The 20,276-nt window shown below is 47.3% G+C and overlaps 1 protein-coding gene across 2 annotated transcripts in view; it reads left to right on the top strand.

The window, feature by feature from the left end:
* KSR1 (kinase suppressor of ras 1) overlaps positions 1 to 20,276 on the top strand; it is a 50,821-nt gene that overhangs the window by 13,859 nt on the left and 16,686 nt on the right. For both annotated transcript variants that reach the window (XM_062506990.1, XM_062506989.1), the window contains exon 2: positions 13,409 to 13,549. In XM_062506990.1, coding sequence (XP_062362974.1) covers positions 13,409 to 13,549 — 141 coding nt within the window. The remainder of the gene's footprint in view (positions 1 to 13,408; positions 13,550 to 20,276) is intronic.

Here is a 20,276-nt window from a genome sequence, read left to right as displayed (position 1 = left end):
ACACCATCTTCTGTCTCACAGCCTTTCCCCACATCACACGTTTAACCCAAACTTCTTTAAGTAATCTTTCATTCTCACTGCAATTATACTGACTCCCCTCAGTGGGATGGTCCTGGGCTTTCAGGAGGGATCTGCACAGAGTTTGTCTGAGACTGTGATGTTCCTGACCTCGAGAGAGCAGGAAGGCTAATCCGAGGACATGGAACTGCAGGGAGAGGGGCTTGGGACAGGTGCTGGTGAGAATGTTTGTTTGCTGAGAAGGAAAGAGAACTGACACCAGAAGCAAACTTCCTGACAAATGGCATCACCAGTCCTGGAGGGAAGATAAAGCTCATACAGTCCATGGACACCATTTTGCTTTTTAACTGTTTGAGGAGTCTCTCCTAGACCTGAGCTGTGGGGGACCCAGTTAACCTGGCAGCTGAATCTCAGTTACACTCACAGCTTTTCCAGCATGTACTTTGTGTCTCAGTGACTGTACACAGTACTCTGGGAGCATGCTTGATAATTGGTGAGCAAGCTGAAAATCTTTGATCCCATTGCATGGCAAAACATACCAAAGCTTTTCTTTTTCCCCTCTTAAAATCTTGTGTTATAGGTTCAAAGCATTTTGAACAGAGTGGGATTTAGTGTATTTTGTTCTTCCTGACAATCCCAAAATACAATCTCATAGCAGCTTGTTAAAATAAAGCTGTTTTGCTGTTTTAAAAGAGAGAATGTGGCAAGTTGCCACATTCCAGTTAAGCAATTTCCTATAGTTGACTTTTTTTTAATGCATGGTTTTTTTTCAGCCATGTCTCTATTTTCTCTGCAAGAAGCCAGAATACCCCAGACAAGACAGAAGCCCCCACCTCTGTATTAATACTTGAAGCAAACTCCCCTTCCTGAGTCTCAGGAGAACATAACATGGAGCCTTGGCATGGGGACTATAGTGTATGTGGCAAACTGGAATTTTTAAGTACTGTGGCTTTTTTTGGAATCAGCATTTTCCTTCATGGGGGTAGATTTGCCCTTTTTTCCTGCAGCAGCCTTCAGAAGCAGCTGGTGATGGAGTGCTTGGAAATCCTCCTGCAGAGGTTGCAGGCTGTGCTGAGCAGTGAGCAGGCAGTGCTCTGCAGTTGCAGGCTGGCTCCAAGTGCCAGGTTCCTCCTGGCTGCAGGAGGGGAGCGGGATGTGCCTCGCTGAGTTCAGTGTTCAGTGGGTGGATGGTGTCCTACAAAATTGGGGTTTGGCAGGTGCATGTAGAAACTGAGTAACTGATTCTAGAACATCTGCTGAGTCATTGAAAAGGAAGAGCAGGCAAGTCCTCAAGGTAGTGAGTAATGCTACACCTTCCTATTTCTGGGTGACTGTGCTCAGTCCTCTCCCTTTCTCTTTTCAGCTGAAGAAAATGATTGTCAGTAGCTGTGCTGAAGAGGCAAGACTGGACATGCAGGGATTTGCAGGCAGGACATGGAAATGGGCTCCAGAGCGTGGGCAGCCAGGCTGCTGCTGTAGAGCTCCCAAATGCCTGTGTCTGTAACCCAGCCCAGCACAAGGCTCAGTTACTGCTGGGGTAACAGGCAGCACGGGCAGGACCTCCTCCAGCATTTGGGGAAATCAGGGCATCTGGAAGTTTCAGATAACTTCAGTGTTCTTTGAATGCAATCACAGCTGAAAAGCTAATAATAATCTGCTGCTGATTATTTGCACTTTGAATATTTTATTGTAAGCAATCTAGTTGAATTTATAAATTTCCTTTGCCAAAACACAAAAGAGAAATAAGACTATCTATGGAGGAATGATGGAGGTAGAAAGATTTTCTTTTCTTTTTGTTCAAGTTATTTCTGGATTCAGAAGCTTATTCTAAAGCAAGACTGTTGATACTTAGGGAATCCTGCTATTTTGTTTGTTCATCCTGTGATGGCTGAGCACTCTCAGTTTTGCATTTGTGGAAATCCTCAGAGTGACAGAGCTATGGAAAGACAGCTTATGTGCTCTATTTTCAAACAAGCCAAATATGAGGAAAGCTGAATGTGGACACTGATTTTGTGCCTGTGAGACAGGTAAGAAGCTGTCCATCTCTGCTGGATCCCTTAGCCATTCGTGGGCCTTCACTGTGTGTCTGGCTTTGGTATTCTGGAGGAGTGTTAGAAGGAATGACTCCCAGTAGTGTTTTACATCACACCTGGCAGCAGCTGTAGTAGGGTAGCAGTGGCATTTAGTCTTCCACTGCACAGCTGTGGCATTGCAGCTTTCTCCAGCATCCTCAGGATCCAGGATTTTCAGTAATGCCTAACTTATCCATGTTCCTTTTGGAGAGATCAGGGTGAAGTACTGTAAATTAAAGGAGTGGGACAAACCCATGAGTGATCTTTGTATAATGATGCAGAGCTGCTTGGCTGCAGTGAAAAATCTCAACTCTTGTGGCATGAATTTGTATCCAGCACTCAGAGCTGTCCGCTGGCAGGCAGAGAAATACAACAGAGAATCCCTTTGTGTATGCCCTGCTCCTTGGGAGCAGAGTATTTCCATGACAGACTAGCACACAGGCTGTTACAATGGCTTTTTCTTTCCTCCTCAGCAGTTGGGGTTTTGTGTGTTTCTGGTCGATGTGGCTCAGCACAGTGAGTCCCTCCTCTGGGCTGGGCCGGGGCACTTGAAACCCTGATCCCAGAGCCTGCCCAGCTTCTCTCCAGCACATAGTCCAAGGAGATACTTTCAGACAAAATGGATGTAACTCAGCACAAGGAATGCAAAGGGGTGATGAAGAAGTTTTCTGAAGAGTGTTTTCTAAAGAGCATGAAAAGCAAAAAGAGAAATGGAAGGGAAGCATACAAGTGTATAAATCATGTTTTAGGAATGTTTCTTACAGGCTGATGCTCTGGAATTTTTTCTGAATTGTGGAAGTGATGGCAAATGGGAGAACTTTGCTGCTCCAAAGGCCTTTTTCCATCCCCCAACTGGAGCAAAAAAGTCAGGCTCAGGTTTTTCACAGATTCTGCAAAAAATAATTTTTGGACACACAAGCAAAATGCTTAAACTCTGATCCTGAACTGGCACATTTTCTTCCATTGTACATTTAATGCAGATTTTTATTAGAATAATATGTTTTGAGAACTTTAATTTGCTTCCATAGAATGCTTTGAAAATGAGAAACTTGGTTTTAGCCGGCTGTCACAATACACTTCTCTTAAATGAACAAAACCAAAGGAAAACCAGCTCCAACCCCCACCTCCTCTTCTCCTTAGGTACAGAAACAAATGTGTGAAGTTTCTGTGGAAATTCACAAAAATAATGGATATTGTGCCTGCCTGAAAGATGCTGAGGTTGGAGCTTGTTATCTTTGTATTTGTGATCTTTTTTCAAGGGTTGATTAAAATCTTTCCAGGCTGCTGTATGATGCCAAGTAGCTGTTGCAGATCTGTCTGGTGTATGGCCAATTGCTTCTTATCACTGCCTTCTGTGTTTTTCCTCATACAACTATTACTGGGTCAGCACCTGTATTTTCCTCCACTTTTTAAGTGGGCACAACATGGTTGAGGTGAAAGTCTCAAAGTCACAAGAAAAATTTGGGATTGGGAATTTGGGTTCAAATGTCTGCACTCTAGATCCTGTATTTGTATTTAACTAATGATAGAAACCTCTAATGGTTGCTATGGGCAAATGTGAACCAGTAAGAGACAGCCCCAACGAGATTTTTTGAAAAACAAAATGTGAGCAGTGAGCCATGGCAGCTTTCTCACTCAGTGTCTGTGAAAAGAGAAATGTGACCCCAGTCCTTGCCAAAATAGCTCAGTTCTTTCTAGCAGAAACCCAATAATTGGGAGCATTTCAGAGAATACAGTTTCTTAGCTGAGATTTCCCAGGGTGCAGAGACAGAACCCGCAGCCTGTTCTTACAGAGATTTAACTTTTGTGAGTAAATCTCTTCCCCAAAGCCCAGCCTGCCGCGGTCTGGGGAGCTGTGTGTGTGCTGTGCAGGAAGGGAAGGTGCAGCTCTGGAAGTGCTGGAATAATTGAGTCAAACAAGCAGAGGATTTGATTTGGTTGTGTTTTGTTTCCTTCCCTTGGTCTGCTAATAAGCCTGAGAACAAACTGCTAATCTGTCTCAATCCCCAGCCAGTATGTGAGGGAATGGAAGAGACTGGAGGTTTGTGCTTGTATTCTATTGAGGCTGCAGAAAAAGAGATGTGTAAGGCAAAAGGAAGATGGTTGGGAGGACAAGGGGAAGAAAAATGGGTACAAGCCTTTGGGATTAGGGACAGCATCCTGGGCAGTAAAATGCTCCATTGAACGAGCTTGGTTCCTTCCAAGACCAGTTCTGTCCTGAGGAGTGCTCAGGCCTCATCCAAGGTGTTCCCCTTGGAGCTCACTGTCTGTGCCAGCCTGTGGTGCTCAGGACCTGCAGAATGAGGCTTGCAGTGAGGAAAGGGAAGTGCAGGAATGACGGGGACCTGCAATTAGTCATCCTCTTCCTGACCTTGCTGAAGGAAATGTCTGGCTTTATATTGTCTGCTGTACACTCTCCTTTATTTAGGCTCTAAGTTTACACATGCTCAGCTTATTGGTGTCTTTATTTCTACTTCCTGCACCATCAGTCAAATATACCAAATATATCTCTGTCAGAGAATGATTAGTGCCATCATAAAAACTGTGGAGGATATTCTCTTTGAAGGCACTTTAAGTTTTGAATTTTACAGAAAGATCCATGGGCTGCAACACAGCTCCTATTCCTAGAGCACGGCCTGCTGCTTCCTTTTCAGATTCTGACCCTTCCATAGCCTTTCTCCCTGACATTTGCTACCTTCTGCTGCAGTCGCTGGAAAACCCACAGGGGGTTGGGGGTAATTGTTTTGTTGATGGGGGGAGAGATCCAAAGGTTGGAGGGTCTGCCAAGATACTGAATAATTATAGAGAGGCAGAGTATTAGTGTTATGTCTGGGCTGCATTTGCCTCTGTAGGACTTGACAGAGTTGGACAGGTACTTGTTTACTTGTTTGAGAAGCCTGTGTGGTATTCTTCACAGCAGGGTTACATTGGCCTGCTCAATGGCCATGCACCAGCTCCAGGAGGGATGGGAAGGCTGAACAGGTCTGTAGGGCTGTGTGAAGTTACAACACCCTCAGCAGAGGCTTGGGCAGGAGGAGGTTGCTGTGCTCTGTATGGAAGCACAGCTAAGCCTGATGCAGCGTGGCTGAGGTGGAGAAGCTCGCTGGTGCTGGAGAGCTATGAGCTGAGAGGAGCAGAGCTGCAGGTCTGATGTGGCAGCAGCAGGGCTGTGCTCAGCAAATGGTAAGTACAGTTCTTAGTCTTGCAGAATGCTCTCAGTCATTCTGTTACATTTGTATGTCCTCGGGTTGCAAAGGAAGGGGGAGGGCTTTCATTTTTTAGTGTTCAGTGGGTGTGAAATCTCTGATCTTTAAACAGAGGACTGTTCCTGTAGCTGCATTAGGCCTGGATGCCTCGCTGGGATGAAATCTTTGAAGAGAATTATGTTATGAGGCTCAGGGAACTACTTGATTGTGCAGTTTCATCCTCCCACTCTTAGCTGGGCAGGCCTCAACTGAGTGTTTACAGCTTCAGTTGCTGGGACTGTGAAAAAGAGAAGAGGGGAGAAGAAAAAGAGTGGTATGTGGCCTCCAAGTGACCCAGAAATGATGCTGTCTGCATCATTTGACAAAGCAGAAATAACATACTGTAGTGTTTGTGCAGTGGCTATTGTATCAGCCTCAGGCATGACTGAGGGTTCAAAGGAAAATCCATCCATCTGGTGTTCCATCTCCCCCTACCCCTCTGCCTCTCTGTGCCTGTATTGGCCAGCTTCTCCTAAGGCTTCTGCCCCCCAGCACACCTTGCCTGCACATTTTCTTGCTGGCTTGTGCTAGGTCCTGTTTTGCAGGGTTTGTTTAGCAATGCATTGAGAAACTATTTCCTTTTCTGTTAAAAACAAGCCCAAAGTCCCTCAGCTGGGTCCTGCAGGAGCAGCAGGGCTGTCACTGGGGCTCCATGGTGGGACTGCCACCCTGGGGGCTTGTTCCATCCCTGGGATCCTTCTGACACCTTCTGCTTTTCAGAGTTCCTGCTGCTGGGAGCCTCTGGTTAGAGCAGAGCACTGAGAGAGCTTTCATGGCCCCTTCTCAGAGCTGCTCCTTCACTTTGTGCAAATGATTTTGAATATTTCTTCCTCTTTCTTATTTTTAACAAGGTGCTACTGCATGGGGTCCTTTGAGTACACTGATGTTCCTGAGGAGTTTGTGGCATTCAAAGCAGTGGCACTGTTGTGCACCAATCTTGTTGAGGGCATTGTGCCTGTGGCCCAGCACATCAGTCACCCACAGACCTGGTGCCTGTGACTGCACCTGTGCCATCAGTGCAGAGGTGGATGGGAAATGCACCCAAGCAAGCAAGAGCTCTGGCTGCTGTTTCAGCACAGCTAAAAAAGCAGAAACCAGGCCTCACATTCTGGACAGGTGTCCTGCTCACTGCCAAGCTTCTTGCTGAAGGACTCAGCTGGGTTCAAGTAGAGAATGTGAGTTCCACAGGTAGCAGGTCAGAGTCTGATGTGTAAATGAGCCCCCCCCCCCTTTTTTTTTTTCTCAGATGCCACCTCAAATAAAGCAAATTATTTTGCTGCCAGATATTTCTGTGTAATATTTTGTCTGATACCTATTTTTCCATGCACGGTTGCTGAAAATACAGGTCACAATATCATCCTTTAGTAGCTTCAGTTCTGTTGGTTTTGAGGGCAAAGCCATGTGGGTGACAAACTGGGTGACGTAATTTTTTAGGATACAAATAATTCCTTGGAATTAAGTGTTTTGCTTCTCTTCCTGTTACTTTGGGTTGTGAATTTTGCTCCTGTGCAGATCCTGTGCTTGCCTTGGAAAGAGCAAGATTGAATTTCTTGCTTGTCTCAAGGTAGTTTGGAAGTTTGTGAGACTGTGAGACTCTCCAGCTGAATCCTGCATTATGTGACTGTTCCTAATGGAAGCACAGATGGGAAGGATGGTTTTCTCTTGTGGCTGAACGAAGTGTTCTGTGAAGAGGTTTGGATCAGATTTCACTGCAAATTGAGCATATGTCATGTGAAAAGGGTACAGACCCACTCTCAGTTTAAGCAAGCAGATTTGGTTCAAAACCAGTCAAAATCAGGCAGTGGTTCAATTCTCCCTGTACTGGAAAGGGAACACTTCACAGTGTTGTCAGGTATCTTTATACCTACAGGCACAACGAGGAGATCTCTGAACACAGCAGGAAAGAGTATTTCTGAGGCTGCAGTTGGTGCTGGTGATGCTGTGATCAGATGCTGATAAGCATGCAAATAGCTGGGGGCATTCAGATGAGTCAGCTTCGAGAGCTGGAGTTCACGAAGGAGCAGTGCTCTGTGGGCAGAGCTGCAGACCTGGCTGGGTTGTTGTCAGCTGAAGGACCCTGCAGCCCCTCACACTGGAGCAGGACTGGTTTGGATGGTTGACTGCATTGTAGAAAGGCCTGTCCTGTGCCTGCAGATCCCTGGCAGAGCTGAGCCTAGAGCTGTGATCTCCCATCTGCCTGCTCCTGGGCACACGGGGAAAACCTGGGCACTCTTTCTGTGCTATGATTCCTTGGCCTTATCCCAGTCCCCTCCTCGGACACTTGTCCTGGTGTATTCCTTGGGGACCCCTCTGGCCCCACACCAGTGTTCAGGCTCAGCAGCACTCTGATCACACCTGAGATTGCCTTGATTCCTGTTTTTGGGGGAAGGTTCTGCTCAGGACATGCTCAGCATTGCTGCATTTCAGTCCCAGCTGGAGAACCCAGCCAGCACTTCTACCTCTGGTGTTTGCTATTTCACCAGTTTGGTATTCCCACACGGTTAATGCAGGATCTGGGGGCTTTTTTAGCTCTGTTGCGCTCCTCTCTCCAAAACCCACAGGGGAAGGGCTGCTTTTGAGGCCATTTCCCAGATGGACCCTGAGGCAGAGCAGGCACTGACCCCATATTTTGAGTGGCCACGGTGGGTGCCTCGCATGGGGAGGGTTTGGTTCCTTTTGTGGGCACGTGCACAGGAGCTTTATGAGCTCTCCAGAGCCCAGGCTCTGCCCCAGCTCTCCCTGTGCTATGTAACAGTGACATCCTAGGTCTTCGCATGGATCAACCCTGCTGCACCCTTGTTTCACTTTAAACTGGATGACTTTGGGAAAGTGCCCTGAAGTATCCTCACATATTGCTGCTCTCCCAGTAGCTGGTGAGATCTTTATCAGTTTCTCACATGGTTGCTGAGCATGACTTCAGAGACAAATTTGGCAAGTCCAATTCTGACCTTTTAATGTTCTCTTCAGTGCTCAGGTGGCCCAGAAGGCTTTTTTGGTCTGACATAGGGTTTGTGTACGTAATGGCACTGGGGAAAACAGATAAGAGTCAGCTAAAGGTGTGAAGTGAATCCACTTTCACTGGATGCCTTCAGCTGACTCATCTGACTTTCCCCAGTGCCCCGTGCAGATAAACTCCAGCTCAGAAGTTTTGTCTTCTGTTTCAGGAGGCAGAAATGCAGAACCTCCCTCTGGCTCTGTTCCTGATCTGGCCAGTGCAGTGTCCTGCTGCACCAGGAGCTGCTGGGGTGCTTCAGAGACTGCTCCCTGCCTTCTGGGCTGGTTCTTGGCAGGAGGTTAATAGAGTTCTTTCCTCATTAATTCTTGTCTGAGACAAGATAGATGATTTGCATTTCTCTTAACCACATGCAAGAGCTGGGCCATACACTGATCTGATCCATTTAATGCTTCAGTCACCAGCTGGGTAAATTGCAGGGCAGGCCTTGGTTGTAGCCTTGGAAATTTTGGTGTAAGCTCATATTTATTGTCTCCTCCTGTTCTGCCAGGCTCCCTGAGATTTCATCTCTAGCAGTAAGATCTCCTTTTGACCATGTGCTTGATTTGTTGATTAAATCACGACAGTTGTTTGTTTTGGGTAGTGTAAAACTCCTCTTCTAAACATTGCATATGTTTCAAGTCAACAAAGAAAAAGTTGCAGGCTTCACTGAGCAGATCATAAGTTTTGTGAAAGTGTGAAAACATGGCATTTGGTTGTGAAATGTATGATTGAATCAAACTTGGTCTCCAACTGTTGATATTCTGAAGGAATCTTGGCTGTCACTTCAGTATAGCAGAGTCCCTCTGCCTGTCCCCAAGTTGCTTGATTTATAATTTCTGTTCTATGGCATGGTTTCCCTTTTTTTGTGAATTGAAAATGATTATTTTTGCTGCATTTATAGGGTATTTCAAGATATGCAGATTAAAAGCTTGAGACTAAGCCACAGAAGGCTTCAGAAAAATAGGGAGTCTTCTAGCTTTTGCTCCTTTTTCCGTATTTATTTGGATCAAGTACATTGAATTCAGAAAGAGTTTTGACCAAGTGCAGAAGCTGCAATAGGTCTAAGTTTAATGCCTTTTAGTGACTCTGGAATAAGATTCCACTTTTCTAAACATGAATAAAACATAATTGACAAGGAGCTGGGGGAAAGCTGACCCCCATATGCATAAAACTTGATTTCTCTGGTTACACACCATAACTATTAACATTCTCTGACAAATGAAGAAGTTAGAATGTGATTTCTGATGAGAGGTCAGAAATACTTGGGCTGCAGTTTGACTGCAGAATTCTTCCAGCTCTTCCTTGTCGTATCTCCTGGATTCTGCATCCTGATGTCAGTGATGAGGTTTTACAGATGCTTTTCTGTGTCACGTCTGCAGAAGTGCAGCTGGAATACTTGCAGGCATTTGCTTTTTGTTTATTGTCATCTAAAGTCCCAACTGTTGGCTGGAGGTCATGGATATGGGCAGACTTGTATCTCAAGGGATCTGCTGTTTATTTTGCAGAAATAAATAAAAAAGTACAAGCTTGGCAGTTTTCTCCTAAACTTCTTGGACCTGCTTCTCATCTGTGCTGAAAAGAGATCTTTGAAAGGTGCTGTAAGGAGATGAACATGCATCCAGGAGCACCTGGCAGCATGTGCTCTTCTCAGAGCAGTGAGGACTGGTGTCCTGGCCATCAGCTGCACCAGGCAGAGCAGCAGGGCTCTGCCCTGCAATCAGTGATTTGCTCCAGCTGCTCAGTATTGTGTCTCCGCTCTTGTCCTTTCCCATCTCTGTGGGTTCAAGGCAGTTGGAGTTTTGTTGTTCTGCTGTGGGGTTTGCCATTTGTGATGAGTAGGACGTGCCATTTAGCAAGCAGGCAGTGAGGAGCTACTATTGGCTTTATCTCTTGGTGTAGTTTGTGGTTGGAGACCTGTGTGCTCGTTGTGGGTTTTTATGTGCGTCACTGAACCCAGAAATTTTATTATATTCTCAGAAAAGGGTTTTGCAACAGCTCAGCTATTAAAGCCAAACCATGTAATTTAGTAAAAAGTCTGGGCAGGAAACAACAAAATGAAATTCATCCTAGGGGAGAAGTGGTGCATGTAGGCTGGGAAGAGAATGCAAATACACTATTTATAGAACTTGGGGAAAACAAATTTGGACCTGAGGAGTAAATGTGAAGGAGTTATCTGGGAAAAACCAGCCTTCACCCTCTGAGACACTCAGACCTGTGCTGCCACAGTGCCTATGCATTTTGGAGAATTTGTTACATTCCAACAAAGATCCAAAGTTTGACATTGAAATCCGTGCTGCACAGAGTCCCTTCCAGCTGTGTCCTTTAGGAGTTTATGCTATGGATGATGCTTGGGAAGGGGAAACACTTTAACCAGTATTTTTTTAAGCAGTACCAAAACAGCTGAGGCTGGTGCCTGCTTCAGGGAGTTCCTGCAGAAGAGCAGGCAGAGCTGTGTGCAGGGAGAAGGGCAGGGATGAGTGCATTTGCTCCTGATCAGACAGGTCAGGTCAGTGCCAGAGTCAGGAGTGCAGCCCAGCTCTGTGTTCTTACTCATGTGATGCTTCTGGTGTTACTCTGAGGCTGGCCAGGAGAACTTCTGTGAGGCCTGCAAAAGCAGTGGCTGTACCTCAGCAATATCCTGCCTTGAGCAGCGTGCTGTCCTCGTGACACTGCATGCTACAGTTGGAGAATGTGGAGCATGCACTTCCTGTATCCTTTCTTTTACATGGCTTGTGAGTTTTCATTTATAGATAGATGCTAAGCCCTCCTTTCCTTCCACTGTGGTTTTTGGAACAGATTCTGACACCTCCATTGCCTGCAGTTCCCCGCTTTATTCTGGATCATGTGCTACTTTTAGGGCATTTGCCTGTAATTTATGTTCCATATAACTAAGCGTGGAGCTCTGGCTTTACAGAGTATGCTGATAGCTCATCCTTCTTCCAGGAAAAATAAATCTTGCCTGATGGGAGATCCTACTCTAAAATAACAGATTACAGCCAGACTGCAGAGCCGAGCTGCTGCTTTACACACAGGCCCATCAGGCCTGGCTGTATCAGTTCCAAAATCACTGTGCAATCTTGCCTCTGTCCCTAGGTGGTCTGCAACCCTGAGGCGTGCCCAGGAATGGGGAAGGGTGAGGTGAGCCAGGGGCAGTAGCGGAACGTCCTGCAGTGCCCTGGGAATTCCATGTACAGGCTCACAAACATGTGCCGAGTTGTTTGCCTGGGGCTGGCTGTTGTGGTTGCAGTTTGTGTATCAGAACACATATCATCATTGGCCCTTCCCTTAAGTGGCCTCTGGAAGGAGACAAGGCTTGGGTGATTTCTGTCTTCCTTCTCTTTTCCATGACATAGCTATTGCACAGTTGGGAAGCTGTTTCTCATTTGTGTAGGCTGACTTTTGGCACACTGGGGGCTGTTGAGTTTAGAAACTTCCTGCAGCCTCTTTCTGTCTGTTCTGAAGGGCCCTTGTCCATCTACTCATCCCAGGCTGCCCAGTATCAGTGTTCATAGAGGAGAAAAACACCCTGAGAAGAAAGAAACCTCCAAGCTGCTTTCTGCCACGGCAGTGACCAGGAGTGCTCTGGGACAAGGTGTTGTAGGAAAGGACGTGTGACAGTGGCAAAGCAGAAGGTCAGGACTGAGGCACGTGTGTGCCCCAGCCTGCACGGGGCTGCCTGCAGAATCCCAGCTCCCCTCAGAGCCAGGGGAACTTGGGGCAGGGCACAGCCCAGGGGCCAGGGCAGAGAGAGGGCAGCCAGCAGCACGGCCAGCAGCAGCAGCCCATGCCTCACGCAGGGCCCGGCACATGGCACACATGGCTGGACTCTGCCTGGCACACAGCAGCGTGGCACCACTGGGGCCCAGGCACTGCTGAGCCCACAGCCAGTCCCTCCCGAGGCTGCCCTGCCCTGCCTTGCTCTGCTCTGGCCAGAGGAAGCAGAGCAGGAGTGAAAAAAGGGAAGTGCTGTCAGCCCCTTTATATAAAAAAGAGGTACTGGGAGCGAGTGATTGGGATTTCCAGTTCCTTGTAGATCTGGTGCTCCTAAGCTGTATTGAGAAGTTGTGGTAAAAAGGCTCCTCTGGTTTCAGCAGGGTGGTCAGAGTGAGAATGCAAAGTTTCTAGGACATGGAAGTCCTGGATTGCCTCTCCTGGGAATGGCAGTGCTGTACATTGATCTGGGCATTGCAGGAATGGGAATCACTTTGGTATTCACACACTTTTTGATAAACCTTAAACTGCATGGCACTGCTGTCAGAATTCAGTGTGTGGGCAGGGACAAACTTGTTATACCTGATAGTTGTAAGGAATAGATTGCTCATAAAACATACTCTCAACTAACTTCATAGGAAAGCACTCAAACTCTTAAGAGGAGACACATTATAATGGTGGAAGAATCCATGTTTGTTTTTCCCTTTACATTTTCAGTCTGATCATGTCCCAAATGCTAGAAATTGTTGACTTAAGAACATGTTTTGGTTTATAAATCATGGATGAACTAACTTGCTTTGAGGCATTGTTTTGTTAGGAAGGTTTTGAAGCTTAAGCCTGCCTCATGGGAATGTGTGACACAGTGAGCGATCTTTGGAGAGCGTTTTGTTTTTGATAAGCAAACATAGGGCACAAATAATACTTCTTTTTGCTGTTTTATTCTTTTGTGCCTAAAGTGAAGAATTCTGTGTAGTGCATTTGCCATGAGATGGTCAGGTGATAAAAGCTTTGGAATAAAACTTTAGAACAGAAGATGTACAGCAATCATCTAGCTTTTAATGTTGATTTTGTAATAGAAATGCTCATCAGATAACAGGCCTCAGAATCTTTGGGTACTTTGGCTATTCCTGCCTCAGAACTGTTCTTGATGGGGGCTTAGAGCAGGTCCTTCCTTCTGCTGAAACGCTGAAGATGCTCAGTGCAAGGGAAATGCACTGCATGGATTTCCCTGAGAGCTCATAGGGGGATGTCACTTGTATGTCATGGAAGAGCTCTGCTCAGAAGCCAGCATCCCCTGTGTACAGACAGAGCCTGGGAAGGGTCAGCCCGTGTCTGGAAGCTCACAGTTTGTGTTCTGGGTCCCGCAGGTGAAGCTCATTGACTACATCCACCGGCAGAGGCAGTGCAAGCTGAGCGTGCCCCTGAGCGACCGCACGGCCGAGCTCAACAGCTACCCCCGCTTCAACGACTGGCTGGACATCGTCAACGTCAGGAAGGAGGTGGTGCAGGTGAGCAGGGGGACACAGCCCTCACACAGAGCCCTCCTGTCCCCTTCGGGACATTGCCAGCTGCCTGCTGGGGCTGAGAACCACGGCAGGACTTCATCACTTGCTGCCTTTTCAATACTAATAGTGCTGTGCTGCACTGTGTGCTGTGTCCAGCATTAGCCAAAACAGGACCATTGTTACAACCTCACACACACGTAGAGCTCAGTCCACTGGCAGCTGAACAAGGCAGAAAAGGCTTCTTCTATTCTTTTTTCCATTTTTGCCTCTGTAGGCCAGGTCACAATGTTCTCATTCAGTTTCCTTTGATCGCTAAACAACCAAAAATTTTCTTTGACCTCAGCAGCAATCTGCCTGGGTGAAAAATTACACAGATTTTCATGGAAGTTATTCCAGCTCGGTTCTGATGTAACTAAGTGGTCTCTGGTACAACAGGATGGGTTCAGGCCAAGTTACTGCTTTTATTTCCTACTGTTCATTTTGAATGCGATGCTGGTGTTGCCTTCTAGCCCAGCGAGGTTTTGGGTGGCACAGCCAAAGGTGCAGCCGTGACAATGAGAGGACAAAAGCAGCCTGTTGCCTGGCCAAACTGCCAGGCTCCCAGCTAGTGTTGGTTTCTAAGGTTACTGGAATTGCCTGAGTCTAAAAGAATGTCTTTGTAGCTCTTTTATAAATCCTTTGTGATGCCTACGGAAAGTGGGGGGGGGGGCGGGGAGTAGGGAAGAGGTGAAGGAAAGGGGGTAGGGAGGCGGACAGTTCAAATCTGCCACATGCTGCTAAATCAGGGAGCAGAGAGGGAGCTGAGACTTCCCTTCTGTATGTGTGGTCACTAAAAGGGGTGAACAAGTTCGGGGTTGGTCTAAGGCAGAAAGAATTTTCCAGATCTTTATTATTTTGATTCGTACTCTTGCTGCCCCCTCCCAAGCAGTGTCCAATTGAATGAATTGCTTCTTCTGGGACAGAACTGTAAGAAGTGTACAAAGCACTGAAATTCCTCTGGGATTCCAAATATATGGTTATCTTTCAATGGTTCTGCATCCACTTTGTGCAGCTGCAGGCAGTTTCTGTAGCACTTGTATTAGCTGGACAGCAGAACTGCAGCACCCTGTGGGTCATTAAAATAATTTCTGAGTAGGCATGCTGGAACAGGCTGTGAGCTGGGGGGAGTGGAAATAGCTGGGCTAATAAACCAAGTGCTCTGCTCTTGCAGTATTTTTTTTGTTTGTTTGTTTTGTTTTGGGTTTTTTTTTTTTGTCCCATTATTTCACTGCTCAGAAAATAGCCATGCAGCCACTGTTGGTGTTGGACACTGACATCAGCACAGTGCTGAGAGCTGTCTGGGATGAGTTACCTTTCAGAAATGTCTCAGGTATCATGGGATCATTCCTGCTGTTGTTTAGATTTCATACAGCATGTTGAACTGCATTTCAGCTGAAAGCCTTCAAAATGGAAATCACTGACAGAAGGAGCTTTAATAGGCTAGTTATTACAAAATCGAGAGTGTTGTCCTGCTTTGTGCACACTGCCTGTGACAGGATGGGGAGGAGCCTTTGCAGGTGGGGCTGAGCAGGTCCCACTGTGAAAATGGGGACCCTCGAATGATTCTGGCTCTGTGCTTTTGGGAACAGCTTCCCATTTCTCAGATACTGTTAGATCGCTGTAAAATGGAAATAGCCATGCTGGGTTTCCTTCTTAAGGCTTCCAAAAAATGGTGCAGAGAGGAGGAAAACTGCACAGTGTCTCAGTGTGGTCCCGTGGCACACAACCCTCTCTTCTTGTGCCTTTTGGGCTCTGAAACTAGCTGGAGAGATTGCCAAGTACCTGTGGAGTCTCAGAAGAGCTGCCTCAGAGCCCTGCCCTGGGCACCTCTGAGAGCTGAACAGAACAGCAGGTCTGGCACAGGAGGAGGTGCAGTGGAGGGCTCTGTGCCTGCTGCTTGTCAGGGACAAATCAGGAGAAAGGCCTGAGTTCATGGGGCTTTTGCTTTTTTAAATGGTTCTGATTCCCTCTGCATTTCTAATGCTACTGGAGGGAGTATTTTCAAGACTGTGCTAATCTGTGACATAACAGTGTTGAAAAGCAGCCTAATTGCAGGAGTTCTTTAGCTCAGCGGTGAGAGGAACAATGCTCTGTTTTTCTGTCTCCCCTCCCCTCCCCTTGCTCCCCCTAGGCCTCTCCCAAATAAAGCTGCCATGCAGGGAAGCACAGAAGCTCCCAGGCTCTCCTGTCAGAAATAGAGCAGCAGCTCCAAATTAGAATATCTGCTGACTCCTTTACTCCTGAGTGAAGACTATTTTTGCTCAGTGACTTGCTCTAGACATTGTGAAGCTCGAAAGCTCTGGTGATTGTAATTGCTGGGCTCCTTTATTTCTTTGAAAACCTACATTTAAAACGAGAATAATGACTGCCTGTAAAATCCTTTAGTTCTGGAAGAGATTACAGCAGGAACAATGCAGTGTTTATGGCGTTGGGCAACAGCTAAAGCTGAGGACAGCAGCGAGCCAGTGACGCTGTGCCGGGTGCGAGGGCTGGGCTGTGCCGACCTGGGCCCGCAGGTAGGTGGGCACTGCCAGCCCCATCTGGGATCCTCTTGGCTCCCTGGCAATACACACTTCTGAGGGGTAAGGAGACTTGGAACCCCCACCCCAACCTGTTCTGTTTCTGTGGCTTTGGTGCTGTTGCTCTAATCGGTTGCCAGACAGATTTTTATCACAGAAGGTGATAGCAGGCTCTGCTTTGGAGCTGGGCTGATGGGATGTTGTAACTTGCTTTTTAAGTATTTTTCTAGGGAATGCTGGAGTCCTTGTTTTTGCTTAGCAGTTCTAGAAATTGATTAGTTCTAGAGATTGGTGAATTCTAGAGACTGATTGTATGTGCAGCTTAATACCAAAAATTATGTATCAGTGGTTAAATACGGTGGATTGAAAGTGAGCAAAGAGGTACTTGCACTGAGACCCAGAAAAGACAGGGCAAAGAGCCTTACAGACAGATGTGTTTATGCTGTGTAGTCATCTTGAATGGAAAAAAGTTGCTCTGGTTCTAGAAAAAGACATTGATCTGCATTGTCCTGCTTGCCTTGGGAGCTGGAGACAGGGATTGAGAGGGGAGTGGGAGGGAAGGATAAGAACAGAGTGCTGTCTCCACTCTTGAGCTGATGGAAGAAGTCTCTTGCAAAGCTATTTGCTGGATTCTGAGCTTGGAGCATGTCTGCCAAATAGAAGAGACTTAAAAGAAATCCTGTTGGCTTATTTTCTTCAGCACAGAAAGTGATTTTTCTTTACCTTTATCATTGTGCTTCCCAGAAAAATAACTATTGTATTTGTTCTCACATGTAACTTGTCACTGTCTTAAAAACTAACTTAAGAACAGAGTCATCTTCTTATCATCTTCTGGAGCATGTCTGGGCCAGCCCTGCTGGTTGTGGAGCAGGGGTGCCAGTCAGTCAAGCTTGGAAAGCTGTTTTTAGAGTGGGTAACTGTCATGCACAGGGAGGGGCACATCCTGCGCCAGGGTTTGCTGGCCATGAGTAGGGCTGTGCCACCAGGGAGACTGGGAGCAGGTGGAACAGGGCTGTGGTTGGGGCTGCTTTGTGGCTGTTACTTTTGGGAAGGGATTTGAGTCCCAGTTGTACCCTTGTACCCTTTTCTGGAACACTTTCTGGCCTGCCTGTGAAGCCCATCCCCAATCAGCATTGCTGGCAAAGACCTGCAGAGCTGGGCAAGCCAGGGGTAGTGAGCACAGGGCAGGAAGGGCTCATGCCCTGAGCAGGAATTGTCTGCCTGGAGCCTTGTAGTGCCCGGTGACCTTGCCCCTGTCAGGGGTGAGCCACGGGCCTGGGGCTGCTGCTGGGAGCCCATGGCACAGGGTTCTGTTTGCACAGGGTGGCCCAGCCTGTGGCAGATCTGTCATTGCAGGAGTTGTGAGAGGTTTTTGGGAGTGCATCCTTTGGATGGGGGATAGAAGAGGCAGATCTGCCTGTGCCTATCAGGTTTCCACAGCTGTATCCTCTCATCTTTTTCTGTCAGCATATCTGCATGAGCAGGCCATGAGGACCGTGGCTGTGTGTTGGGGATTTCCAGGGGTCTGGCAGCAGGAGCTCTGGCTGCCCTGCCAGATAGCAGAGATCCTGGATGTGCTAATTGCATGTATGCAAATTAACTCTGTCCTGCAGGCTTCCTTGAGCTAAAATTCCTTCACTGTTCCAGCTGAAGGCCCCTCCCCAGTGTAAGCAGCTCTCTTGGAGAATAGTCTCTACCACTGCCAGGGCTCCCCTTCCTTGCCAAGGGCTCCAGGTGCCCCTTGCAGCCTTGGGGACTGGGAACCCTTCATGGCTTGAGGTCAGCCTGAGGGATCTGCAGCCTGTCTGCCACAGAGGAGCAGGGACAGCAGATCTCCTGTCCCCAAAGAGCCAGCTGGACAGAATGCCTTGAGCCTGTCAGCTCCTCTCCAGCCTCTGCTGCAAGGTGGAACAGCGAGGAGGGTGATGTTAGCTGAAACCATGGCCTGTTTATGCTCACAGCTTAATGTAAGATGGAAATTTCAAGTGAGAGGCTTTCCAGAATGCCCATAAAACCTCCAGGAATTTAATAATACAGCAATTTTTCAGTACCTTCATTGCTGGGCAGCAGAAAAACAGTGCAAAATAACAACTAGTAGGCACAAGATGTTCTTAGAGCATCTTTACATGCTTTGCTTAGAGCTATCAGTGGGAATTTAAGCACCTTATGTAATGGGCTTTCTCTTCTAGCATCTGCTGCTTCACGGGAGGATGATTGGAGAGGGAATGTATTGATTTAAGAGGAGGCATTTGGGGCCTTGACAACTGTCCAGCTTTACAGGAAGAGCTGTGGCTAATGGGTGGAGGAGCAGGTCAGGCTGATTTTGCAGAGTGCCTGCAGCAGCATTAGCTACATAGGCTTATCTGCAGGGTGGAATCTTTACCAAAAATAACCCCTTCACTGTGTTAGATACCAGCATTTTTGCCATGTTTCAGGGATTTAAGTTGGACACCAGACAAGATTAAAGGCTGTTGTGAACTCTTCACCCTAACTGAGACTGACCCTTGGATGGCTCCTTGGATGCATTGGTACTCACTTTTCTCTCTTCAGACATGTGCACCGTGAAGTGTAGTCTGTGTCTGATGGAGGGCTTTAGGGAAAAGTCCTCTTACCTGTTGTAGGGAGGAATAATTTCCTGCTTTGGCCTTTTTAGCATCCCTTCTGCTGAGCAGTGCATGGTTAGGCTTTAGATTTTGCTGACAGTTATGAGGTGCTGAAGATTGAAAGCAGATTCTGTCTTCTCCTGCTTTTTCTCTCTGTTTGTAAATGTGACCTTATTAGTAGGGTACTGTCTGAATTTTTTGCAGGTCTCCCTGTCAAGACAAGGTGTGCCCGGGGAGGTGGTGTTGAGCTTGGTCCTAATGCAGGCCTTTAATCTCCATTTTTAAAGCTGTTTTTTAAAAAAGCCTCAGCTCCCACTGAAGAAGCAGGTAAAGAGAGGTCAGCTGGACCCACATTTCTCACCCTAAGTGGTGAAGAGTGGTAGCAACCCCTGTGCAAGGGCCCAGAGCTGCACTGAGAAGCAGAGGGGCCCTTTTCCCCCCAACAACAGCTGAGCCAGGGCAGCAGCACAAGCTGAACTAGTGACCCTCCTCACTGTCACACTGCCTGGGGGGGGACACAGCCATGGCAGAGCAGGCCAGTCTTCCAGGGATCAGGTTGACCAGTTTTATATTAAGCCACCACATATGTGGAGCACATGAGTGGCTGTTTAAAGAAAGCCTCTTACTTCCCCTCCCTCCCCCTCTTTGAAGGCTTATTTCTTTTGTCGCGTGTCATGGGGGCTGGCAACAGGTTCAGAAAGTCTGAGCTCTCACAGCTCAAGGTCATTTGGATTGTTTAAATATAATCTTCTTTTCTGTACTTTCTATTTTCCTACAACTTGCTATTCTGTCTTTCTGAAATTAAACTGCTGAGCAGAAGAGGAGTTTGTGCTTCGTGTGTGCGTGCAGCCCCTCGGGCAGGGTCTGTGTGAGAGCAGGCTGGGGGTGCAGAGCTGGGCCTTGTGGGGACCATCACAGACCAGTCAGCCTGGGCAGAGAGGGACTGTGTCCTCCAAAGGGATCAGGCAAAGGAAGAATGCCCTAACGAGCTCAATAGCTTGGCATCTTAAAAAAAAACTTTTTCTCTGCAACCAGAAAGGCTTGAATCCTTGATCCAGCTTGAAGGTTGGTTCCTGCCACAGAGCAGGCACTGGAGAAACCAGATCCCCAGCAGTGCTGCCACCAGTCCCACCCCAGCTGGGCCTGCATTCCAGCTGCCACTGGCTCTGGTGGGAAAGCTCTGCTCTCCCGAGAAAACCTTGGGTGTCTCCCACTTTACCAGCTACCTTCCTAACAGCTCTGATAAGTTCCTGGTTACCTGTGTGCATGACAGCTTGGGGAGTGAGGGGATTCTGGGCAGTGGGGCTGGGGAGCTCCTCCTGGGATCTAGAATGATGCTCCTGCCTACAGTCAGGGCTACGTAGTCTGTGTTGTTTTCTTAGGGGGGAGTGGTGAGAGTGAGGAAATGTTTCAAGATAATTTGAAAATGGCATCACTGTAATCCCACTTACTCTAACACTGTGTAGCAGTATGAAATAGGATAAATGTTTCTGTAAAACAGTGACTTTTCCTTGTGCTTAACAGGGCTTCCGGGCTCCAGGAGCACCTGGGCTGGGGTAAAAGGCTGTC

Source organism: Cinclus cinclus, chromosome 22, assembly GCF_963662255.1.
Source record: "Cinclus cinclus chromosome 22, bCinCin1.1, whole genome shotgun sequence".
Lineage (NCBI taxonomy): Eukaryota > Metazoa > Chordata > Aves > Passeriformes > Cinclidae > Cinclus > Cinclus cinclus.
This window is presented reverse-complemented; position numbering and strand designations above follow the sequence as displayed.